Source organism: Girardinichthys multiradiatus, chromosome 20 (assembly GCF_021462225.1).
Source record: "Girardinichthys multiradiatus isolate DD_20200921_A chromosome 20, DD_fGirMul_XY1, whole genome shotgun sequence".
NCBI lineage: Eukaryota > Metazoa > Chordata > Actinopteri > Cyprinodontiformes > Goodeidae > Girardinichthys > Girardinichthys multiradiatus.
The window spans coordinates 15,585,297-15,609,585 of record NC_061812.1 but is presented as its reverse complement, the minus strand read 5'-3'; the positions used below and the strand labels follow the sequence as shown (position 1 = coordinate 15,609,585).

At 40.2% G+C, this 24,289-nt stretch overlaps 1 protein-coding gene across 2 annotated transcripts in view; it reads right to left on the bottom strand.

Moving 5' to 3' along the window:
* Positions 1-2,747: 2,747 nt before the first annotated feature.
* LOC124856353 (potassium voltage-gated channel subfamily D member 3-like) overlaps positions 2,748-24,289 on the bottom strand; it is a 165,151-nt gene continuing 143,609 nt past the window's right edge. Inside the window, exons 4-7 of one of the 2 annotated variants that reach the window (XM_047346704.1) lie at positions 20,070-20,171; positions 6,358-6,450; positions 4,406-4,665; positions 2,748-3,387 (exon numbers count right to left, since the gene is read on the bottom strand). In XM_047346704.1, coding sequence (XP_047202660.1) covers positions 3,150-3,387; positions 4,406-4,665; positions 6,358-6,450; positions 20,070-20,171 — 693 coding nt within the window. In that variant the 3' untranslated portion in view covers positions 2,748-3,149. The remainder of the gene's footprint in view (positions 3,388-4,405; positions 4,666-6,357; positions 6,451-20,069; positions 20,172-24,289) is intronic. The other variant, XM_047346705.1, reaches the window with a different exon arrangement.

The following is a 24,289-nucleotide window of genomic DNA, read 5'->3' as shown; positions in this document are numbered from 1 at the left end:
GAAGGGGGACCGGAGGGTGTGTTCCAACTACAGGGGGATCACACTCCTCAGCCTCCCTGGTAAGGCCTACGCCAGGGTATTGGAGAGGAGAGTCCGACCGATAGTCGAACCTCGGCTTCAGGAGGAACAGTGTGGTTTTCGTCCCAGCCGTGGAACACTGGACCAGCTCTATACCCTCTACAGGGTGCTCGAGGGTTCATGGGAGTTTGCCCAACTGGTTCACATGTGTTTTGTGGACCTGGAGAAGGCATTCGACTGTGTCCCTCGTGATGCCCTGTGGGGGGTGCTCCAGGAGTATGGAATTGGGGGCCCTTTATTAGGGGCCATCCGGTCCCTGTACGAGCGGAGCAGGAGTTTGGTCCGCATTGCCGGCACTAAGTCGGACCTGTTCCCAGTGCATGTTGGACTCCGGCAGGGCTGCCCTTTGTCGCCGGTCCTGTTCATAACTTTTATGGACAGGATTTCTAGACGCAGCCAAGGGCCGGAGGGGGTCTGGTTTGGGGACCAGTGGATTTCGTCTCTTCTTTTTGCGGATGACGTGGTCCTGCTGGCCCCCTCTAGCCAAGACCTACAGCATGCGCTGTGGCGGTTCGCAGCCGAGTGTGAAGCAGCTGGGATGAGGATCAGCTCCTCCAAGTCCGAGGCCATGGTACTCGACCGGAAAAGGGTGGCTTGTCCTCTTCAGGTTGGAGGGGAGTTCCTGCCTCAAGTGGAGGAGTTTAAGTATCTCGGGGTCTTGTTCACGAGTGAGGGAAGAATGGAGCGGGAGATCGACAGACGGATCGGTGCGGCTGCCACAGTAATGGGGGCGCTGTGCCGGTCCATTGTGGTGAAGAGAGAGCTGAGCCGAAAAGCAAAGCTCTCAATTTACTGGTCGGTCTACGTTCCTACCCTCACCTATGGCCATGAACTTTGGGTCATGACCGAAAGAACGAGATCACGGATACAAGCGGCTGAAATGAGCTTCCTCCGTAGGGTGGCCGGGCACTCCCTTAGAGATAGGGTGAGGAGCTCGGCCATCCGGGAGGGGCTCGGAGTAGAGCCGCTGCTCCTCCACATTGAGAGGAGCCAGTTGAGGTGGCTCGGGCATCTATACCGGATGCCTCCTGGACGCCTTCCTCGGGAGGTGTTCCAGGCACGTCCCACCGGGAGGAGGCCCAGGGGACGGCCCAGGACACGCTGGAGGGACTATGTCTCTCGGCTGGCCTGGGAACGCCTTGGGCTCCCCCTGGAGGAGCTGGAGGAGGTGTCTGGAGAGAGGGACGTCTGGGCGTCTCTGCTGAGTCTGCTGCCCCCGCGACCCGGTCCTGGATAAGTGGAAGACGACGAACGAACGAACGAGTATTCTTATAGATTTCTTCTGTTTTTTGATTTTTTGTTACACCTAAATGTTTTATATCATCAAATTTTAACATCGAACAAAGATAACCTGAATAAATAAATACAAAGTGAAGTTTTAAAATGATGATTCATTTACTAAGAGAAAAGCTATTCAAAATAACCTGGGCCTGTGTGAAAGGACCTGCCCCCTTACACCCTTTGTTATTTATGAAAAAAACTGTGAAAAACCCTATTTTTTGGAAAGCTAAATTAAATTGTACTAGCCAGGACCATGCCTGATTACTCCCAGACCTTTGGAAACGAGGATTCACGTTAATAGATCCTGTCTGACAACAAGAAACAGGCACAAAACAACAACTTATGCCCAAATAACCAAAATTAATCAAAGAGCACAATGACAACCAAGAGCAATGTTCCTGATTCAACAAAAACAAAAAGACCGGGCAAAAGCAATATCCAAGGGAGAGTTTTAAGGTAAGAAAAACGTAAAAACACCAACAAGACTGCAAATTAGTCAAAAAACACCTGACCTTTAAGACGTCTAGAAAAAATATTCTGTGGACTGATGAAAAAAGTAGGTCAAACTGAGAGTCAAACACAGTGGTAGTAGTGTGATGGTCTGGGGCTGCTTTGCTGCTTCAGGCCCTGGCGGAGTTGCTGTTGTGGATGGAACCACGAAGTCCGTTTTCTAGGAGAAAATTATGCAGTCTTAAGCCTAACCTCACTTGGGAGATGAATTGCTAAAACAAACAAAACAAAATGAAGGTTTTGGATTGGCCAAGTCAAAAATCTTAACCGAAATCATATTGAGATGGTTTGGCATAACCCTAAATAGATCATTAATGCTTGAAAACCCTCCACTCAGGCTGAATTAAAGTATTTCTGTAAAGAATACCATGCAAAGTTCCTCCCAGCGATGTGAAAGACTCAATTCATGATTGCAGCTGTTGCTGCAAAGGCTGGTGCAAATAGTAATTACGTTTAGGGGGCAATTGCTTTTGATATTTACTCAAGTTATCTTTGTTTGTAATATTTGTTTAAAATAGCAAAAAACTGAAGTAATCTTTTAAGGGGCCTATGTAATCTCGGCAATGTGTGTCGTAAAACTTTCTTAGACATTTCTTTGTGAGTCTGAAAGCCATTCGTTTGTTTCATTTAGGACACAGAACTTATAGTCCATTAATAACTCTTAAACATGAGGCAACTAAAAGCCAAAATTGGGTTTCAATCTTTACCAACACAAAATCACAGCTTTAATTCTCCACACAGTTCTTTGACAGTCAGCAGTTTTGGGAACTGTGAATTAAAGGAATAAAGAAAATGTTTATTACATCTTTGAGCCCAAAATTACTTCAACACAACAACACAAAGCACAAACAAGAGCAATAAAATCACAGTACACACAATCAACATCTTTATCTGTCTGTATTATTTAAAGCCAACAAATATCATTGTGATGACTTTATTTTAACCTTACAGTTTGTGACATGTTGTCAGTCTGTGCTGAGACTAAATTCACATCTTTCGTCTTTCTTTTTTTTTTTACCTGTAAGACATCAGCTGTTAGAAACTATTAGAAATGCAGCAAGTCTCTCCATATCTGCAGTACATACACAAAATGACAAGTGCGACATTCTGAGTTCAAATTTCTAAAGTTCACGAGTGATGTCTCCATGATGCTGGAGCACAGCTCTGTGATTGCCGACCCTGTGAGCAGGGGACACAGTGCATTCAACAACAACTGTTGTTACCTCCTCTGTCCCTCCTCTGCCTCCTGCTGCGTAAAGTTGCATCAACCCGACTGGGAATCACAAAGCGGAGACTTTGACGATGTTGATACCAGCTGAGCTTGATGTGGTCTGGATGCTGGGAGCTGCTGGATGACCCAGAGTTGGTGGCGGCCTTCTCTGCGGTGGCCCATGGAGGCCGTCGGCATCAGAGGTTAAAGCGGGAGGCGTAGGGAGGCTGATGATGGCGGTGGTGATGCGGCCGCTTTTGCAGTTGATCCTGTTGCTCTCATCACTTCTCAAATTGAGGTTTGTACGGCTTTCAGAGGAGAATGAAAAAGATACTATGACTGCTTGAGATTTCAGTTTCAAAGATGTTGATATTTTCATCAGTTTTATTAAAGAGGAAATGTAATTTGTTTGCTAAATAATAAAAGATTAAATCTAAAAACACATAAATTGCAATTGGTATACTTAGTCCTTTAACAAACAGTTGCAAAATAAATATATAAATTATATGTACATGAAATCCACATTTCATATTAAAAGAAAATAGTTTCCATGGGAATGCACTATCTGCACTTCAAGGTTTAATATGAATGACTTTTCTGATTCTATAGAAACAGCATTCAGAAGGCTGTATTATGATTGGCTAAACAATGCCCTCTAGTGAATTTCCTTTGCTCTTGCAACCCTTCACAAACCAGTCCGGGTAAAGACTCAACATTTGACAGGCATTCCTAATGATGTCTATCAAGATTTCCATTTATGATTAATATGAATTTTGTTAGTAAAATTTCTGGCACTTGCAACCTACTCAATAAAAGTAAAGCCACACAATAAATGCAAATACTGACACATAAAATCTATAATAATCTAATGCTAAAAAACTACAAATGTTAAAATGTTTAAAAAGCCTTTTACTGATGTCTCAGTTTAGCATCTCTTTGCAATATATATTATCTATGCAGCCTTCCAGCAATATATTATTAATGTTTACTAGTTTAATAATGCACAGCATTTATTAGTACACACAACTTCTTTGGGGATAAAATATTAGTTAAATTCTGCTACATTTTCTGTTTCTGTTTCAATACTCTCTTCACATATCTATGCCAATGACTGTTGTGGCCTAAAACAAACTTTCAAAAATGTAAACCTCAAAAATGCATCCCAAATTTATTCAAATTCATAGCATATATGAAAGTGAAGTCTTTATGCCCAGCTACCACAAGTGACATTTAAAACCAAATCTTTAAAAAAATTGGCACAGTCGACCCAACATCCGCAAACCAAATCGCTGCTGACACCTTCAAGCTTTTTCTGCTAAATTTCACCTGCTTGTTTGTGACAGTGGGTCACCGCTCTGTATGTGAAGGGCGCTGAGCTCCTGCAGCGGGCCCCGGTGTGATGGAACTGGGTTTGCGGGGGAAAGGCTGGTGTTGGGCAGCGAAGTATTTTTTTTTCCTCTTGTGCCGCAGCAGGTCACTGCAGGACTGTCATGGCTGGCTATTGAGGGACTGTATGATGGATAGGTCTGCACTGCTGTTTCCAAACAGTTCTGCTCGTACACCTGCTCGTCCACAAACACATGGGCCTGGAGAGGACGCAGTGGTTACAGAAAAAAACAGGAAGAGAACAAAAAGTTATATGTCATTTATTCTCAAATTATAATAGAAGACCTTAGGATGGGTCTCTCTATGTTGCCCTTAGATGTAAGTGAGTGTGTGCGTGGTTGTTTGTCTTGTGTGTGTCTGTGTGTTGCCCTGCGATGGACTGGCAACCTGTCCAGGGTGTACCCTGCCTCTGGCCCATAGACTGCTGGAGATGGGCACCAGCTTCCCCGTGACCCACTATGGAAGAAGCGGTAGAAACTGACTGACTTACTGACCTTTAAGATGGCACCCGATTGAAAAACGTGTTTTATCTTATGATATAGGCTGAATGACATATGGTGCTGTGTTAAACATTTTTGTCCCCTTACAGATTTATTCTCTTTTTGAATAATTGGTTGTGCCACCCTTGTCCACATCAACTGCCATAAAATGTTTGCAGTAACTGGCTTTAAGTCATTTACACCCCTGTGGATTATGGCCAACTGTTTGCAGAATTGTTTTAATTCAGCAGCACTTTGACCTTGAACAGCTGCTGTAGGTTTATGCAAAAGCATCTCAATTGGATTTAAGTCTAAACTTTGACTAGGCCTCTCCAAAATCCTTATTTTGTTGATTTCTATTAAAGTGCTTTCTTGATTCTGGGTGCGACACGTAAAATTGAACTTACCTTTTCAAAACTGTGGTTAATCACAGTGATTTAACAAGGAGGCCATTATATTTGCACACATGGCTAGGTTGGTTTAGGTAACATAATTATGTTAATACATTTAATGACCATTTAAAAACTGCATTTTAGGTTTACTCAGGGTATCTCTCTTTAATATTAAAAACTGTTTAATTGATCTGAAACATTAAAGTGCAAAAACAGATCAAATTTGTAAAGATGCAAATACTTTATACAGCACTGTTTAATGTTTTCATACTGTAATTTGTGAAAGTAATAAAGGTAATTTACAGCCTTATAACACATTAAAATAGCCATGTAACACAAATTCCTTTGGGTGAAAACCACAAATCTGGTCCTCAGCAGTTGTTTTCTGACATTTATTCTCTAGATATAACTGTGGGAGGGCTGCAGACTACCTCCGCTCACAATGTGCAAGTCAATACATCACCAGTCAATCACAAGCCTAAAGAAAATAAAGAAACTTAGCTGGCTTTCCATGCTTTTCCCTGAGTAACTCCTGATTGCATGCATATTATTGTTTAGACACAATTCTGATGCACAGCAGAACTTCACATTCCAACAGCCCCACCGTGTCATATATTATCTGTCAAACTGACATGTAAATAAATGTTTCTACAAACACTTTCTTCCCGCCTCGTGTGATTTCGACACTCAGATTTAGTGAGTGGGTTAACCGTACTGTCAAAGTGATAGACATATCCAACAGCAGCAAAACTCCCTCAAGTCTGTTTTTAGATCAACGCTCGCAGCGTCAATCAGTGTCAGCGTTCCAACAAGGTAACATTAGAAGAACAAAAACTGTTCATCCCCTGTCACAGAGAGAAAAGTCTGAAGTGCTGCTGAACTGTATGCCTCCTGGACCTTTTATAATGAATATGTAGTTCCAGCTTAGTTATTTAATAACCTGTTACTGAACAAGAAAGACTAGTGTATATATAAACACTGGAGTTGGAGTATTTAAAGTAAAACAGAGAGGTTTTCTCACTGTAGTTTTCTCCAGACAGTGCAGCAGGTGGTGGTGTTGGCTCTCTAACAGAGAGATGGACTTTATCAGCTTCTGCCCATCCTCTTCTGAGCCCTGAGTACAACACACAGACAGTTATCTTACCATACGGAGTCCAGTAACTGCTGGTTTCACCTCTAACATGCAACTATCTGCACAGAGGAGCTGAAATTAATCTTTAATATTTACCATACATGTGACTTTATCCTTTAGCCCTAAATCTTACTTTGTGAGTTGTGATTTTTTATTACTTTCTACTGTGCATTTTTCCTATGGTCTAGTTGCTTTGAAAAACCAACAAAACCAATTTCACTTTTACTTTATTGAACAAAAAGCATAAATTCTAAGACAGTGTTAATGCCAACTCTTTCACTTATTATCTATGATGGTACCACTGAGTTTTAATTGATGTTGCATTCAGCTGAATTGGTATTGATGTTTAAAAGATGGGAAAAAGCTTTTAGAATGACTGATGGAAATTTCTCCAAACAGCACTTGTTTTTGAGACAGTATCTCCAAAAAGGCTTAGCCTCAAAGTAATCAGAATTGGCAAAAACAAGAAGGGAAAATAAATTAATTATCTCCCTGCAGCTTGCATTGATACTGAGGATTTTGGTAGGAGGCTTTGCAGTTCAAGGACTCTGATTCACATTCCAGGAACATGAACAATACAGTGATGTGGGCTGCACAACAAAGCAATTTGTGATCAAGTGATGATTTGTGGCACTGTCCTTTAAACACAAAGGTTTAAAGTTAGAGTCTTTATTGAAGAGAGAAATAATTTCCTGCAGTCCATCTGGAATATAATGCAGATCACAGGTAATCACAAGATAATACCCATTACTGATAAGTGATTTTCCTCATCTTATACTAATTAACTGTCTATTAGACTTGTTTATTTTTATTTAATCAGAATGAAAATGATTTATTGTGGACTGAGTGCTACCTCTGCTTATACAGGTCCTTCTCAAAATATTAGCATATTGTGATAAAGTTCATTATTTTCCATAATGTCATGATGAAAATTTAACATTCATATATTTTAGATTCATTGCACACTAACTGAAATATTTCAGGTCTTTTATTGTCTTAATACGGATGATTTTGGCATACAGCTCATGAAAACCCAAAATTCCTATCTCACAAAATTAGCATATCATTAAAAGGGTCTCTAAACGAGCTATGAACCTAATCATCTGAATCAACGAGTTAACTCTAAACACCTGCAAAAGATTCCTGGGGCCTTTAAAACTCCCAGCCTGGTTCATCACTCAAAACCCCAATCATGGGTAAGACTGCCTACCTGACTGCTGTCCAGAAGGCCACTATTGACACCCTCAAGCAAGAGGGTAAGACACAGAAAGAAATTTCTGAACGAATAGGCTGTTCCCAGAGTGCTGTATCAAGGCACCTCAGTGGGAAGTCTGTGGGAAGGAAAAAGTGTGGCAGAAAACGCTGCACAACGAGAAGAGGTGACCGGACCCTGAGGAAGATTGTGGAGAAGGGCCGATTCCAGACCTTGGGGGACCTGCGGAAGCAGTGGACTGAGTCTGGAGTAGAAACATCCAGAGCCACCGTGCACAGGCGTGTGCAGGAAATGGGCTACAGGTGCCGCATTCCCCAGGTCAAGCCACTTTTGAACCAGAAACAGCGGCAGAAGCGCCTGACCTGGGCTACAGAGAAGCAGCACTGGACTGTTGCTCAGTGGTCCAAAGTACTTTTTTCGGATGAAAGCAAATTCTGCATGTCATTCGGAAATCAAGGTGCCAGAGTCTGGAGGAAGACTGGGGAGAAGGAAATGCCAAAATGCCAGAAGTCCAGTGTCAAGTACCCACAGTCAGTGATGGTCTGGGGTGCCGTGTCAGCTGCTGATGTTGGTCCACTGTGTTTTATCAAGGGCAGGGTCAATGCAGCTAGCTATCAGGAGATTTTGGAGCACTTCATGCTTCCATCTGCTGAAAAGCTTTATGGAGATGAAGATTTCATTTTTCAGCACGACCTGGCACCTGCTCACAGTGCCAAAACCACTGGTAAATGGTTTACTGACCATGGTATCACTGTGCTCAATTGGCCTGCCAACTCTCTTAACCTGAACCCCATAGAGAATCTGTGGGATATTGTGAAGAGAACGTTGAGAGACTCAAGACCCAACACTCTGGATGAGCTAAAGGCCGCTATCGAAGCATCCTGGGCCTCCATAAGACCTCAGCAGTGCCACAGGCTGATTGCCTCCATGCCACGCCGCACTGAAGCAGTCATTTCTGCAAAAGGATTCCTGACCAAATATTGAGTGCATAACTGTACATGATTATTTGAAGGTTGACATTTTTAGTATTAAAAACACTTTTCTTTTATTGGTTGGATGAAATATGCTAATTTTGTGAGATAGGAATTTTGGGTTTTCATGAGCTGTATGCCAAAATCATCCGTATTAAGACAATAAAAGACCTGAAATATTTCAGTTAGTGTGCAATGAATCTAAAATATATGAATGTTAAATTTTCATCATGACATTATGGAAAATAATGAACTTTATCACAATATGCTAATATTTTGAGAAGGACCTGTAAATCCTACGGTGTGTGTTGACGAATCTGAGGTTTATTTTACAATTTTATGCTCTCAGCAGTTTTGCTAACCAAGTGGTGATCTTCCACTCTTTTATTAACTGTCTGTTTAATCCCCCTTGATTTTGTTAAAGTAGTCTGAATAAATAATTTCAAATGACACAAATGACAGATAAAATGATTTTCCTTCCAAAGAAATCCACAGAAATAAACACACATTAAACAAAACAAGCCTCACAGATTAAATGTAATCCGTGGCCCTTTGATAAATTGTTCACATCCTGCTGACAAGTAATACATCTTCCACACACGTGCACAGAGGGCTATCTTGTCAAAACCAAGTTCTTCTAAATGCTGTTACCTGATTTGGCTATTTTACTAACAGACATCTGCATCAGCTTAATCTTGTGACAATAAATAAATAAATAAATAAATAATCTTTGTTCAAATCAAACCCAAGTAACCTTTCACTAATGCTTCAAATAATTTTAAACTAGAAAAGCACTCATAGAGCATAGACCTCTGCCGAGGTGCTAGGTCATTGACTCATGTCACTGATGAGCTGTACTCTGAATAACTTCTGGCCACTGCATGTCAGCTGCTGACATGGTGATGAACCACGTAGGAATTCTAAGTTGCCACATCATTTTCTGGCAATGTTAAAGAATTTTTTGAGAAAATCCTGGGTGCAGATGATATTCTGCATCACCACCAAACTCTGATCATCTGTTCCTTGTCCTAATACACACCTAGTCTGAATATTTTATTCAAATCCATTGATAACATTTTGAGATATTTTGCAAACTCACAGGCAGATGGACAGACAGATGAACGGCAACAAAAACATGACCTCCTTGTAGGGAGGTAATAAATTACTTTTACAAAACGTTTGGTAAAATTGCCGACAGGTTTTTGATTATTTGAATCTTTCTTAAAATGGACGAGTTTAATTGAGGTATACAATAACTGCTTGGATAAGTGGCTGTATTGTTCCACTGCAACCTTATTTTAATAGTCTGCTAACACCACCACACGGTGGAGGTGATGCACCAAGTTGCCATGATGTAGATAACTGTAAAACCTGATCTGTGTTTGGACTGTTTTGATCTAGTTTAGCTGTCTGAGTTATCAAATATATCAGCCTAATCTAAACCTTCAACTTGCATGTTATACTCTGTCTCCACCAAATTCTTTAGGAAGTGTTCTCATTGATTACAGCCCCATTATAGATGTGATTAATCTACCATTAGTCAACAAATGCGTACCACAGGCTTTTAAGGTAGCTGTTTTTAAACCTTTACTCAAGAGACTATCTCTCGATCAAGATGACTTAATAAATTACAGACCTACATCCAGTCTTCCTTTCTTGTCTAAAACTCTTTAAAAATTACTTGCTAATCATTTACACAGTAATGATCTGTTTGAAGCTTTTCAGTCAGGTTTCAGAGCTCATCATAGCATTACATCAGCATTGGTGAAAGTCACTAATGATATTCTCATGGCCTCAGATAATGGACTTGTGTCTGTACTTGTCCTGTTGGACCTTAGAGCTGCATTTGATACAGTTAATCACATTATTCTTGTAGAAAGAAATGAATGTGATGTAGGGATCAGGGGAACAGCAGTAGGCTGGTTTAAATCCTATTTGTCCAACAGTTTCCAGTTTATTTATGTAAATGATAAACCTTCACACTTCAGGGTTACTTGTGGAGTATCACAGCGTTCGGTGCTTAGGCCAATTCTCTTTACTATGTCAGACAGCATGTGATAGATTTCCACTGTTATGCTGATGATACACAGCTATATTTATCCATAATCCTGATGAGTCCAATCAGTTAGATAGACTACAGGCATGTCTTGAAGACAAAAACATGGATGACTCTAAACTATCCGCTTTTAAGTTCAAGTTATTGTCATTAGACCTGAGTCTTTGAAAGGTAATTGCTTAGTCAGTCACTTAATCTGGATGACATTAGATTAGCCTTTGGTAATAAAGTAAATAGCCCTGGTGTTATCTTCGACCAGGACATGTTACTTAAATTCCCTAGTAATCAGGTTTCTAGGAATTTATTCTTTCACTTCCAGAATATTACTACAATTATAAATATCATGTCCAGGAGTGATGCTGTAAAACTTGTAAATGCATTTGTTATTTCAAGGCTGGACTACTGAAATTCTTTATTATCAGAAGGTTCACAAAATGCAGTTAAAAGCCCTAAGCTCATCCAAAATGCTGCAGCAAAAGCTCTAAAGAAAATTAAAAAGACAGATCATATTTCTCCTATTTTAGCTTCCCTTCATTGGCTCCCTGTTAAATCCAGAATATAATTTAAAACTATCTTTCTCTCATAAAACGCCTTTAATAACTAACCTCCATCATACACGAGGTCTGATTGTTTCATACGTTCCTAACACAGCACCTTCCAGTGTTACCATCTCCCAGTTTTAGTCCTTGTGTCCCTGTCTACTTTCAAGACTATGCTTAAAACTTTCCTTTTTGATAAACCTTATAGTTACAGTGGCTTAAGTTACTCTGAGCTATCTCTGTAATTATGTTGCTATAGTCTTAGGCTGCTGGAGATATGCTGCTGGACATAAAGACCACTGGACAATAAAATAGCAACTACTGCCATTAACTTTTTACTTTTCCTTAACATTGAAAGTACTCCTGGATCAGTGCTTCTGTGATTTTAGTGTGTGCTTGATTTGTATTCTCAAACAACCAGTATATCATGGCAGGCGGCTGTTCACACTGAGCCAGGTTCTGCTGGAGATTTCTTGCTGATAAAGGTGAGTTTTCCTTTCCAATGTCACTACATGGATGGTCAGTGTGAGGGATTGTGCAAAGTCAAAGACATGATGCAAGCGACTGTCCACTGTCGCGACATGCTCAACCAGGAGGAATGAATGCTGCAGGTCATGAACTCAATGCAATATGCTGGGTTTCCTTAGAGGAAAAACCTATTACCCAAATTTAATAATAAACTGAACTTGACTGCATTGTTTGATAACTATGATCAATTTAAAATGTATATACTTGACTTGAAATTTGTCTGTATGACTCAATTGACTTTTTTTGTAAAGTTAAGTGCCTTGAGTCAAAATGTGCTGTGAATTAACTCTATATAAATAAACTGAACTGATTTGAATAGAAGTTACTTAATTAGTAAATAGAGCTCACCGGCGTGTAATTTCATCTCAGCATAAATCCTGCTGTTCTGTGAAGGCATCAGAGGTTTGTAAGAGAACATTAGTGAACAAACAGCATTATGAAGACCAAGAAGCAGAGCAGACATAAAGCTGTGGAGAGGTTTAAGACAGAGTTAGCTTATAAAACAACACCCCAAACTTTGAAAATCTCAAAGAGCACTATTGAACTGTCAGAGTACTATTCACCAAAAATTAAAAGAGTATGGCCCAACTGCAACCTACTAGACATGGTCTTCCATCTATCATGACAGGCTGGACAAGAAGAGCATTAATCAAGCATTCATAAAGAAGCATTCATCAACAGGGCAAATATAAAATAGGAAGAATGGCATGAAGAAAATTGTTGTAAAAGAAAGCCGTTAGAAGTACCTTTATAAAAGACAACTTGTGGAAGGTCTACGGCAGAAATGAAGTCAAAGTCAAGTCTCACGTTTTTAAACATAAGTCCAATTTAAGTCTCAACTATTTGAGTGACATAGCAGTCAAAATGGATGGATGGATGGTTTACGTAGAAAGTTGCATTGTCCTATCTAAGGTATGATCATCAGCCTTAACTGGTAATTAAAAAATACAACTAAAAAAAACACACACACACAAATATTTTACAGATATATTTGTTAGCTGTATTTTTCTCCAAAAATGTTATTTTCTTAGATATGTTTGTAGATACAATATTCTTTTGTTTTAGCAGTGAACATATCTTTTATTTTAAATGAAAAATGAGAAAAATCCTGCCTTGTCTAACAATATACAGGTCCTTCTCAAAATATTAGCATATTGTGATAAAGTTCATTATTTTCCATAATGTCATGATGAAAATTTAACATTCATATATTTTAGATTCATTGCACACTAACTGAAATATTTCAGGTCTTTTATTGTCTTAATACGGATGATTTTGGCATACGGCACATGAAAACCCAAAATTCCTATCTCACAAAAGTAGCATATTTCATCCGACCAAAAAAAGAAAAGTGTTTTTAAAACAAAAAACGTCAACCTTCAAATAATCATGTACAGTTATGAACTCAATACTTGGTCGGGAATCCTTTTGCAGAAATGACTGCTTCAATGTGGCGTGGCATGGAGGCAATCAGCCTGTGGCACTGCTGAGGTCTTATAGAGGCCCAGGATGCTTCGATAGTGGCCTTTAGCTCATCCAGAGTGTTGGGTCTTGAGTCTCTCAACGTTCTCTTCACAATATCCCACAGATTCTCTATGGGGTTCATGTCAGGAGAGTTGGCAGGCCAATTGAGCACAGTGATACCATGGTCAGTAAACCATTTACCAGTGGTTTTGGCACTGTGAGCAGGTCCCAGGTTGTAAGCATGAAGTGCTCCAAAATCTCCTGATAGCTAGCTGCATTGACCCTGCCCTTAATAAAACACAGTGGACCAACACCAGCAGCTGACACGGCACCCCAGACCATCACTGACTGTGGGTACTTGACACTGGACTTCTGGCATTCTGGCATTTCCTTCTCCCCAGTCTTCCTCCAGACTCTGGCACCTTGATTTCCGAATGACATGCAGAATTTGCTTTCATCTGAAAAAAGTACTTTGGACCACTGAGCAGCAGTCCAGTGCTGCTTCTCTGTAGCCCAGGTCAGGCGCTTCTGCCGCTGTTTCTGGTTCAAAAGTGGCTTGACCTGGGGAATGCGGCACCTGTAGCCCATTTCCTGCACACGCCTGTGCACGGTGGCTCTGGATGTTTCTACTCCAGACTCAGTCCACTGCTTCCGCAGGTCCCCCAAGGTCTGGAATTGGCCCTTCTCCACAATCTTCCTCAGGGTCCGGTCACCTCTTCTCGTTGTGCAGCGTTTTCTGCCACACTTTTTCTTTCCCACAGACTTCCCACTGAGGTGCCTTGATACAGCACTCTGGGAACAGCCTATTCATTCAGAAATTTCTTTCCGTGTCTTACCCTCTTGCTTGAGGGTGTCAATAGTGGCCTTCTGGACAGCAGTCAGGTCGGCAGTCTTACCCATGATTGGGGTTTTGAGTGATGAACCAGGCTGGGAGTTTTAAAGGCCTCAGGAATCTTTTGCAGGTGTTTAGAGTTAACTCGTTGATTCAGATGATTAGGTTCATAGATCGTTTAGAGACCCTTTTAATGATATGCTAATTTTGTGAGATAAGAATTTTGGGTTTTCATGAGCTGTATGCCAAAATCATCCGTATTAAGACAATAAAAGACCTGAAATATTTCAGTTAGTGTGCAATGAATCTAAAATATATGAATGTTAAATTTTCATCATTACATTATGGAAAATAATGAACTTTATCACAATATGCTAATATTTTGAGAAGGACCTGTAAATAAAATAAAAACCAACTGAATAATTATAAAATGAAAATTAAAACTGAATTTAAATGAACAATGACTGCTGTGGCACTAGCATAGATGCCAACATCAAGTGTTCATATCACGCAGTGACTAAGCTTTCTGGGTGGGTTTTCAGGTGGCGGATGAAATTAGATGTGGTGGACCCATGTATCCTGTATTTTTATACCGCAGATGCCGCAGTTTGCTGCTCTTTTATTTGCTCCTTGAGTGAAGTTTTTGTACCCGAAAGTTATTATGAATGGTGGGACAGAAACAGGTGTGCTCACCAGTGCCACTATGATTGTGATGGTTTGCACATGCAAATGCATTTGGTCACGTAGCTTTATGTCACTGCTATTTATAAGGGAAATAAAAACACAGCAGGCAGGCGATCTGACAAAGAACATATATTCACACAAAACACAAAAAAAAGTCGAGTCGAGTCTGAAGTCTTTTGAGTGCAAGTCTAAGTCAAGTCTGAAGTCACTGTATGTGTGATTTAAGTGCGACTTGAGTACGAGTCCCAAACTCAAGTCCCTATCTCTGGTCTATGGCCAGATGAGAACAAAAGTGCAGTTTTTGAAAAAAACTGATGGGAAGATGGATGAAACTAAATTCAGGGTAATCATGACCGATAGGGGCGGAGGTTCACCTTTTCCATGAACAATGGAATGGTTTAGATCAGAGCATATTTATATGTTAAAATGGCCAGGCCTAAATGAAATGGGAATCTAAAAACTGATGTTTACAAACATTATCCATCTAATCTGATTGAAATCTAGCAATTTTACAAAAAGCAGTAGACGATATATTCAGTCTCTAGATGTGGAAAGTTGTTAGAGACAAAGACTTGCAGCTGAAACTGCAGAAAAAGGTGGTTCAACAAACTATCGACTCAGGAGACGCTCAATATGTTTGCCTGCCACAATTGCACACAATGACCAAATCTTAATACAGCTGACATAGTATAGCTGTCCTAAATTGACCAGAAATAACTTTTAATTTTGCAAATGGGAACATTATCTTTTATAGTTCAGTGGTAGCTCAAAGAAAGAGTAAAATAAAGGCGCAGGTAAGTGAAGTATTTTGACCAGTATTTTCTGAGAAAAGCCTAATTGAGACAAGAAAGCAGCATTTTTGGTTAACATTAGATCAGTAGAAAGCAGTGCAGCTCTTAAAACATATACAGGTCCTTCTCAAAATATTAGCATATTGTGATAAAGTTAATTATTTTCCATAATGTCATGATGAAAATTTAACATTCATATATTTTAGATTCATTGCACACTAACTGACATATTTCAGGTCTTTTATTGTCTTAATACGGATGATTTTGGCATACAGCTCATGAAAACCCAAAATTCCTATCTCACAAAATTAGCATATTTCATCCGACCAATAAAAGAAAAGTGTTTTTAATACAAAAAACGTCAACCTTCAAATAATCATGTACAGTTATGCACTCAATACTTGGTCGGGAATCCTTTTGCAGAAATGACTGCTTCAACGCGGCATGGCATGGAGGCAATCAGCCTGTGGCACTGCTGAGGTCTTATGGAGGCCCAGGATGCTTCGATAGCGGCCTTTAGCTCATCCAGAGTGTTGGGTCTTGAGTCTCTCAATGTTCTCTTCACAATATCCCACAGATTCTCTATGGGGTTCAGGTTAAGAGAGTTGGCAGGCCAATTGAGCACAGTGATACCATGGTCAGTAAACCATTTACCAGTGGTTTTGGCACTGTGAGCAGGTGCCAGGTCGTGCTGAAAAATAAAATCTTCATCTCCATAAAGCTTTTCAGCAGATGGAAGCATGAAGTGCTCCAAAATCTCCTGATAGCTAGCTGCATTGACCCTGCCCTTGATAAAACACAGTGGACCAACACCAGCAGCTGACACGGCACCCCAGACCATCACTGACTGTGGGTACTTGACACTGGACTTCTGACATTTTGGCATTTCCTTCTCCCCAGTCTTCCTTCAGACTCTGGCACCTTGATTTCTGAATGACATGCAGAATTTGCTTTCATCCGAAAAAAGTACTTTGGACCACTGAGCAACAGTCCAGTGCTGCTTCTCTGTAGCCCAGGTCAGGCGCTTCTGCCGCTGTTTCTGGTTCAAAAGTGGCTTGACCTGGGGAATGCGGCACACGCCTGTACACCGTGGCTCTGAATGTTTCTACTCCAGACTCAGTCCACTGCTTCCGCAGGTCCCCCAAGGTCTGGAATCGGCCCTTCTCCACAATCTTCCTCAGGGTCCGGTCACCTCTTCTCGTTGTGCAGCGTTTTCTGCCACACCTTTTTCTTCCCACAGACTTTCCACTGAGGTGCCTTGATACAGCACTCTGGGAACAGCCTATTCGTTCAGAAATGTCTTTCTGTGTCTTACCCTCTTGCTTGAGGGTGTCAATAGTGGCCTTCTGGACAGCAGTCAGGTCGGCAGTCTTACCCATGATTGGGGTTTTGAGTGATGAACCAGGCTGGGAGTCTTAAAGGCCTCAGGAATCTTTTGCAGGTGTTTAGAGTTAACTCGTTGATTCAGATGATTAGGTTCATAGCTCGTTTAGAGACCCTTTTAATGATATGCTAATTTTGTGAGATAGGAATTTTGGGTTTTCATGAGCTGTATGCCAAAATCATCCATATTAAGACAATAAAAGACCTGAAATATTTCAGTTAGTGTGCAATAAATCTAAAATATATGAATGTTAAATTTTCATCATGACATTATGGAAAATAATGAACTTTATCACAATATGCTAATATTTTGAGAAGGACCTGTAATCCCTGCTCCTCTCCTCTTTCTCTGTAAGCATCACAATGGTCTGCCTGCTTCCAAAACAGAAAACATTTATCATGACGGGCAGACCCATTTGAACTAGCACAGAAACAAAAATGTTTGCAGCAATTGATCCATCTGCAGCCCGGCTCGAAATGTGAACACAAAGGCAACTGTGTCAGTCAGATATGAAAAGCAAATATTATGGTATCAGCATTCAAATGGATAAAGCTGTAATGGCCTCCTACAGAGATCATCATCTAACCTGAAAGCATAATCAATAAATCTCCTCTGTGAAAATGAGCTCGTGATTTGTGTAACCAATAAACGGCTGTCAAAGTATGAAATTACCCAAATGCAAACAGACCTGTTGTGAACCTCTAATCTAACCATGAACTGTGAGAGAACCAGTCATTTTGTCATATATTCCACCCTCATTTTCACCCCAGACCCATGAAGCGCCACTGACTGACTGTCAGCAGTGACACCACCGTAATTTGATGCACCAGGACTCTGGCAGCTACATCACAGACCCACACAGAGGGATGGGCTGGTTTGCTCAGCACTCACAGATGGCATTTATATGATAATTCCAACCACTTCCAGACACCCAGGAGCTTTCACACTGGACTCGATCAGATCCAAATGGATTTTGGTAGCCATTTGCAAATCACGGAGTATGTCACTGAAAGCAGGAGTGATCCACTGGATGGGAAGGATATGGGCAATTTGCTCATGCATTACCAAACACATTTTTTTCATGGTGGTTGTGTTTCTTTTTAAAGCTAAGTATAAAAGCGGAAGGGAGCAGTGATGAACATCTGCTGTACCAAAAAAGGGTTGCCTGATATGTGCAGATGGATACTGATATATATAAAAGCATGGGGAAGAAATAGTTTGACTAACTTTTTGTATTCTCAGGGCGATCCATATGAGAAGTTTGACACAATGTGTGGGAATTTTGGGTGGATTGAGAACCACAAGATGAACAGCTGAACTTTTCCAACCAATTTATTCTGCTTTAACCAACAAATTGAGCACCTATATTGTTGACAAAGATAGAACTGTTTGAAAATTTGAAACAATAAGCAGCAATAGTGCTTAAGTATTTTTATACCTGGTGAAACTTTGTTATCCTATGATCTTAAACTTCAGGATGTTTCAATTAAATGTTATAAGATAAACCAATAGAATATGGAGAATAACTCTGGAGTGGAACGAAATGGTTACAATGTTTTAATTTTTAACTGATAGGAATCTAAAAGTGTACATGTATTCAACCCCATTGTCACAAAACTGTGTGGAACCACCTTTTACTATGATTACAGCTGAACATCTCTTGGGTGTGTTTCTACCAAACATTTTGTTAAACATTTTGTCAATTCTTTGCAAAATAGCTCATCTCAGTCAGACTGGATGACAAGGACCCTTGAACACCAGTTTCAAGTTTTTCCACAGATTTCCAATTGGCTTTATGTCTGACTTTTGCCGGAGCCATTCAATCCTATAAATATTCTTCGATATATCCTACTTGATTGTAGTGCACTCTGTTAGTTTAAGGTTATTGTCATGCTGGACAGTCTCTTGCAGCCGCTAACAGGCTTCCCCCCCCCCAGCATTTTCCTTTACTTAGCTCCATCCATCTTCTTTGACTAGCATCCCCACAGCATGATGCTGCCACCACCATATCTCACCGTGCTGATGATGTGTTCAGGGTGATGTGCATTGTTGGTCGTCCTCCACACAAAGCATTCTACATGCGGAGTTTATTTAACTTTTAGAGGCAGTTGGTATTAGTGTCATAGTAAGGAGAGCTGAATACAAATGCATGCCACAGATTTTTATTTGTTTAAAAAATGTAAAACAAAGCCAAACCAAACATTCACTCTCAGCTCCAAAATCTTCCACAGGATGCTGATGCAGGGCTAAGGTTTTTCTTGATCTGTTTTCTATCAACAAAACTAACAAATGTCTTAAACAAAAAGCCTCAGTGTTTCTTTGTCCTTCTGCAGCACAACTGTGGCAAACTCAGAACAGGATAAAAAGTGTGTCTTGTTTCTTTCTGGTCAAGGATTCATTTTTTCTCAGAGCAGGCTGTAATCATGGTTAAAATTTTGGAAACAGCATTGTATACAATGAGTGACAAGCTAACAATTAATTTGAAAGTCGCTAACACCAAAGGAATTTTTCCCAGATCCTGGAAAAGCGCAGTGCTCATATAAGGTTGATAAGTAATCTCAACTCTTTCCAGTATCACCCTGTTCAGTGACAGATTTATTTTCACATTTTCTCAAATCCCCTTTTTTTGTGCTAATCATTTAATTATCATCAAGAGCTCCTCAATAAGCGATGCAAAACAAATCCTTTTCTCATAGTTTCACACAAAATAATTAAATCAACTCTCTGAAAGACAACTAGGAAAGGCACTTAGTGTGATTATACTGATAACACAGACCACAGAGGATTATACACATACTATCAGGCAAGCCCTGTTTGATGACAAGAATTTAATGGCTTCTGATTCTCCTGCTCTTTTATAGCCTATAAATTACTCTTTGGTTAATTGTGGCGATAATTGCTGGTGTTCTGCTTGTGTATCTGTTTGTACTTCAGATGTGAAGCTGTTGCCTCCAAGCGAATGAGTTGCAATGAACTGAAATAATTAGCGAAGGGTTGTTTAACTAGAAACAATAATAATAGTGTATAAAATGGAAATACAATCTGCTGGCACAGCACATCAGTCTTAATAAAAATGTCTAAAAAATTATATTTCTTTCTTTCTGTTTGTGTGTCAAAGAGCGACAGAGGGTTTTCTCACCGTCAGTTCCAGCAGTTCGTTGAGGAGTCCGTTGTGTTTGCTATGGAGGAAGGCGTTGGCGCTGCCAGACTTGGCTATTCTTATCCTGGCGAGCCTGGCTTTCTGGGAGTGGGGACAGAAGGAGGTCAGATCATCAGACTAGGTGGGTGGGAGGTCAAAGAAGATGACTAATGCTTCATTTAATGACAAGAGTCTGCCAACTGTTCACCAAAACTCTATAGTAAATTTCAATTCTGTGAAATTTACTATAGAAGTGCTTTACTAAGAAGTGCTTTCTGTCTCGAAGGTAATGCTCTCCAACATCAAAAATAATTTACTCATATGGGATTGCTAAGCATTTCATTTTGAGTCCATAGACATTTTTATGTTGCTGTAACAGCATCCTTTTGCTGTTTTTTGCTTTCCACAGATACTAAGGCCTTGCAGCAGGGATTAGCTTCCATTAAAACCCTAAGAGTAGGAGTGATGTTTGGCCCTGAGGCCTGGCTTATCCAAAATTAGTTTTAGGGAATGTCTTTGTGTAAGCAAAAAAAAGTTGGACATTGAACTCTAAATCATTTTTGAATGAAGTTGTATTGTGGGCTGTCACTAAGTTAGAGCAAAGTTTGAATCCAGAAATTTGTCTTAAATGTCTGAAATGCTAACTTAACACCTCAGTGTCTGAGATCACATGAACAACCACCTTAAAGGGAAGGCACCTTTTTGGCTTAATTAAATTAAATTCAAAAATACTTTATTCATCACAAAGGGAAATTAAATGTTGTTATAGCTCATATTATGCAGGTTTCTTCAAAGAGCTGTTGTAGATGCTGATGCCTGTGGGCAGGAAGGATCTCCTGTAGCAGTCTGTCTTACAACAGATCTGAAGAAGCCTCTGACTAAAGACACTGTTGTCGTACGACGGTCTCATGAAGAGAATGACAAAGTTCTCCATAAAGTTCTTCCTTTTATGAAGAATCCTTCTTTGTACAGTGATCTCCAGAGGTTCCAGATGATTCCCCAGAACAGAGCCAGCCTTCTTTATTAGCTTGTCAAACATTTTTAAGTCCCTGGTTCTGATGCTGCTACCCCAGCAGATGATAGTAGAAGAGATCACACTTTCCACAACAGACTTATAGAAGATATGCAGCATCTTGCTGGAAACACTGAATGACCTAAGCTTCCTCAAGAAGTACAGTCTGCTCTGTCCCTTCTTGTAGACGGCTTCACAGTTGCATCTCCACTCCAGTCTGTTGTCCAGGTGAACACAGTGGTATTTATATTCCTCCACCACCTCCACCTTTTTTTCCATGATGGAAATAGTGTTTGACCTATTCCTGTTTCTCTTAAAATCTACAATCATCTCCTTTGTTTCATTCATGTTTAAGATGAGACAATTGTTTCCACACCATGCCACAAAGCGGTCCACCACGTTCCTGTACTCAGCTTCTTGTCCATCTCTGATCCACTCCACGACTGCAGAATCATCCGAGTATTTCTGCAGATGACAGAAGTGTGTCTTGTACTGGAAGTCTGAGGTGTACAGAGTGAAAAGGAATGGTGAGAGTACAGTCCCCTGTGGTGCTCCTATGCTGCTGACTACCTGGTTAGACTCACAACCCTTCAGTTTCACAAACTGTGGTCTGTTTGTCAGGAGGTCTTTGATCCAGGAGATTGTTGAGGTCTCCACCTGAGTCTTCTGGAGTTTCTGACAAAGCAAATCATATTGAATTGTGTTAAATGCACTAGAGAAATTTGAAGAACATGAGCCTTGCAGTGCTGCTGGCTTTGTCCAGATGACAGTGGGTGTGTTGAAGCAGGTTTATGATGGCATCTTCAACTCCACCACAGTAAGCAAACTGAAGGGTGTCCTGATGGTTCATTGTTTGCTTTCTCAGGTGGGCCAACAGGAGTCTCTCTAGGACCTTCATAATGTGAGATGTCAGGGCAACAGGTCTACATTCAGAGGTCTTGTTCTGGTACACTGGAACCTTCTTCTGGGCCAGGCTAAAGTTGTAGAGGTGCTGTAGAATCCCACAGAGCTGCTCTGCACAGGCCTTTGGGATTCTAGGACTGACAAGATCTGGACCTGCAGCCTTATTCCAGTTCAGTCTCTATAGTTGTCTCTTTACCTTACCTCTTGAGACACAAAGGTGGAAAAGCTGGAAAAGAAGCACTGATTTCCTAAATACATATTCTGCAGGTGTTTTATAGCTTCTAAGTCCGTTTAGCAAGAAGGTTTATGGTTTGAGACCTGACTGAAGCAAAGGTAGTGCATCCATTATTTTTGGCCTGTTTATCCCTTTTCAGGTGTGTTAGAAATTCATATTCCTAAAGTGATCCATTGAATGTTTTTGCATTTTGTCACATTACAACCGCAATCTCCAGTGTACTTTATTGGAATTCTATATGACAGACAAACACAACATTATATGAGGGGTCAAAGTAAGAAAAATTAACTTGAAATAAATTAAAGGTGTGAAATACTGAACATTGTAAAATTAAGTGCCCTAAAAACCAACATGTGATTAATATCGCCTCTGTGAAAATTAGAATCCGTCAGTTTGGAGGTCATTAAAACGATAACATGGTAAATATTCATGTTATAAATTTTAAGGTTATTACATTTAACCTTGCCCGTTTTCATTCACTGCCTTGATTTAACGCCCCCATTTTTACCACTTCAGTTTTATCATTCATCACGTTCACAGTGTAATTTTTGTTACTTCCGGTAGATTGGAATACGGCAGTAGCCCCGGCGCGACAGTTCAGTTTTGTAGTGCATGACCCACAATTTCCCATGAATTGTTGCGGGTTGAAGTGGATTGGTCGTGCTCGGGCAGCAACGGCAGACGATGGTGGCAAAAATTTTGAATATAAATGTAAATAATACGCTCTGTGTGACCACAAATAAACTTTTAAGATGTTTTCAAGTGAGAATGTAGGTTTATTAAGATTCCACCTAATTTAAAAGAAGAGGTTCAGCGTTTCTTTGCGCCAGCTCAATTCGACAGCCGTCAACCGACCAAGCAGTTTTCCCTCCCTCTTCCGGAGAAGGCACTTGATTCCTGGCTCATCGTTTTGAACCTAACACTGGGTTTAACTACTGGGTGGAAGGGTGGAACCCACATTTGTCATTGTCTTTTTCCTTGTTTTCCTGTAAATAAACTTTTGAAATTATATACTTTTGTTTGTATATTGGACTCTTTTGAATAATAGGCTACTGCCTAAACCACAAACCTATGGTGCGCATCAGTGATTATTTGAATTAAGTCTGTTGTTTTGTTGACTTGTTTCCTTTGAGAGATAGTCACCAAACATAGCCTGAAAATAACCCTACAGCATTCCACTTATATTGGACATTTTTGAGAACGCTGTATGACAAGTTCTGGACCCTAAAGAACTTCCAGCAAATCACTGCCGTACTATTGAAAATGCATGCGAATGGCTATGGACTACAAGTACTCCGCTATCGCGCTGGGGCTGCTGCCGTATTCCGATCTACTAGAAGTAACAAAAATTGCCTGATAATAAAACTGTAGTGGTAAAAATGGAGGGGCTAAAATCAAGGCAGTGAATGAAAACGGGTAACGTTAAATTTGATAACCTTAATAACCTTGATAACCTTTTTATTTTTATTATATATGTATATATTGTACATTGTAAATATGTATATTCTGTAATGCAAAAACAAAACCAAAGAGCAAAGTGTACCGGAGTCAAATTCCTTGTTTGTATGTACGAACTTGGCAATAAAGCTGATTCTGATTCTGATTCTAATATTTATGACATTAATATAAAGATACACACCACTGATTGGAAGAAATTCAATAACAGATGAGAGACTAAGTCATAGTCATCAATTTGGGCTTTTTTGACTCCAGCGAACCACAGTGAGTCAGTAACCACAAACGAGGAAAACATGGAACAGTGATGAACAATCCCAGGAGTATTCGACCAACAACAGTTTCTCAGAGGGAGCACTGGTGACTCATTTAGAAGATCTCATAAAGTCCAAACAATGCAGAACCACATTCAAAGCACCTCAGGCCTCACTTGCTTCAGCTAAGGTCCAGACCACTTAAGTTGTCCAGCAGGACATCGTGATCTGAAGCGCAACATCAAGTCCACCTCTAAATGGCTCAAAAAAATCTAAGAACATCAACATTTTAGAGAGCCCTAGTGAAGCTCCAGATTTAAATCCCACTGAGATATTGTGTCATAATCCTAAACATGCTGTT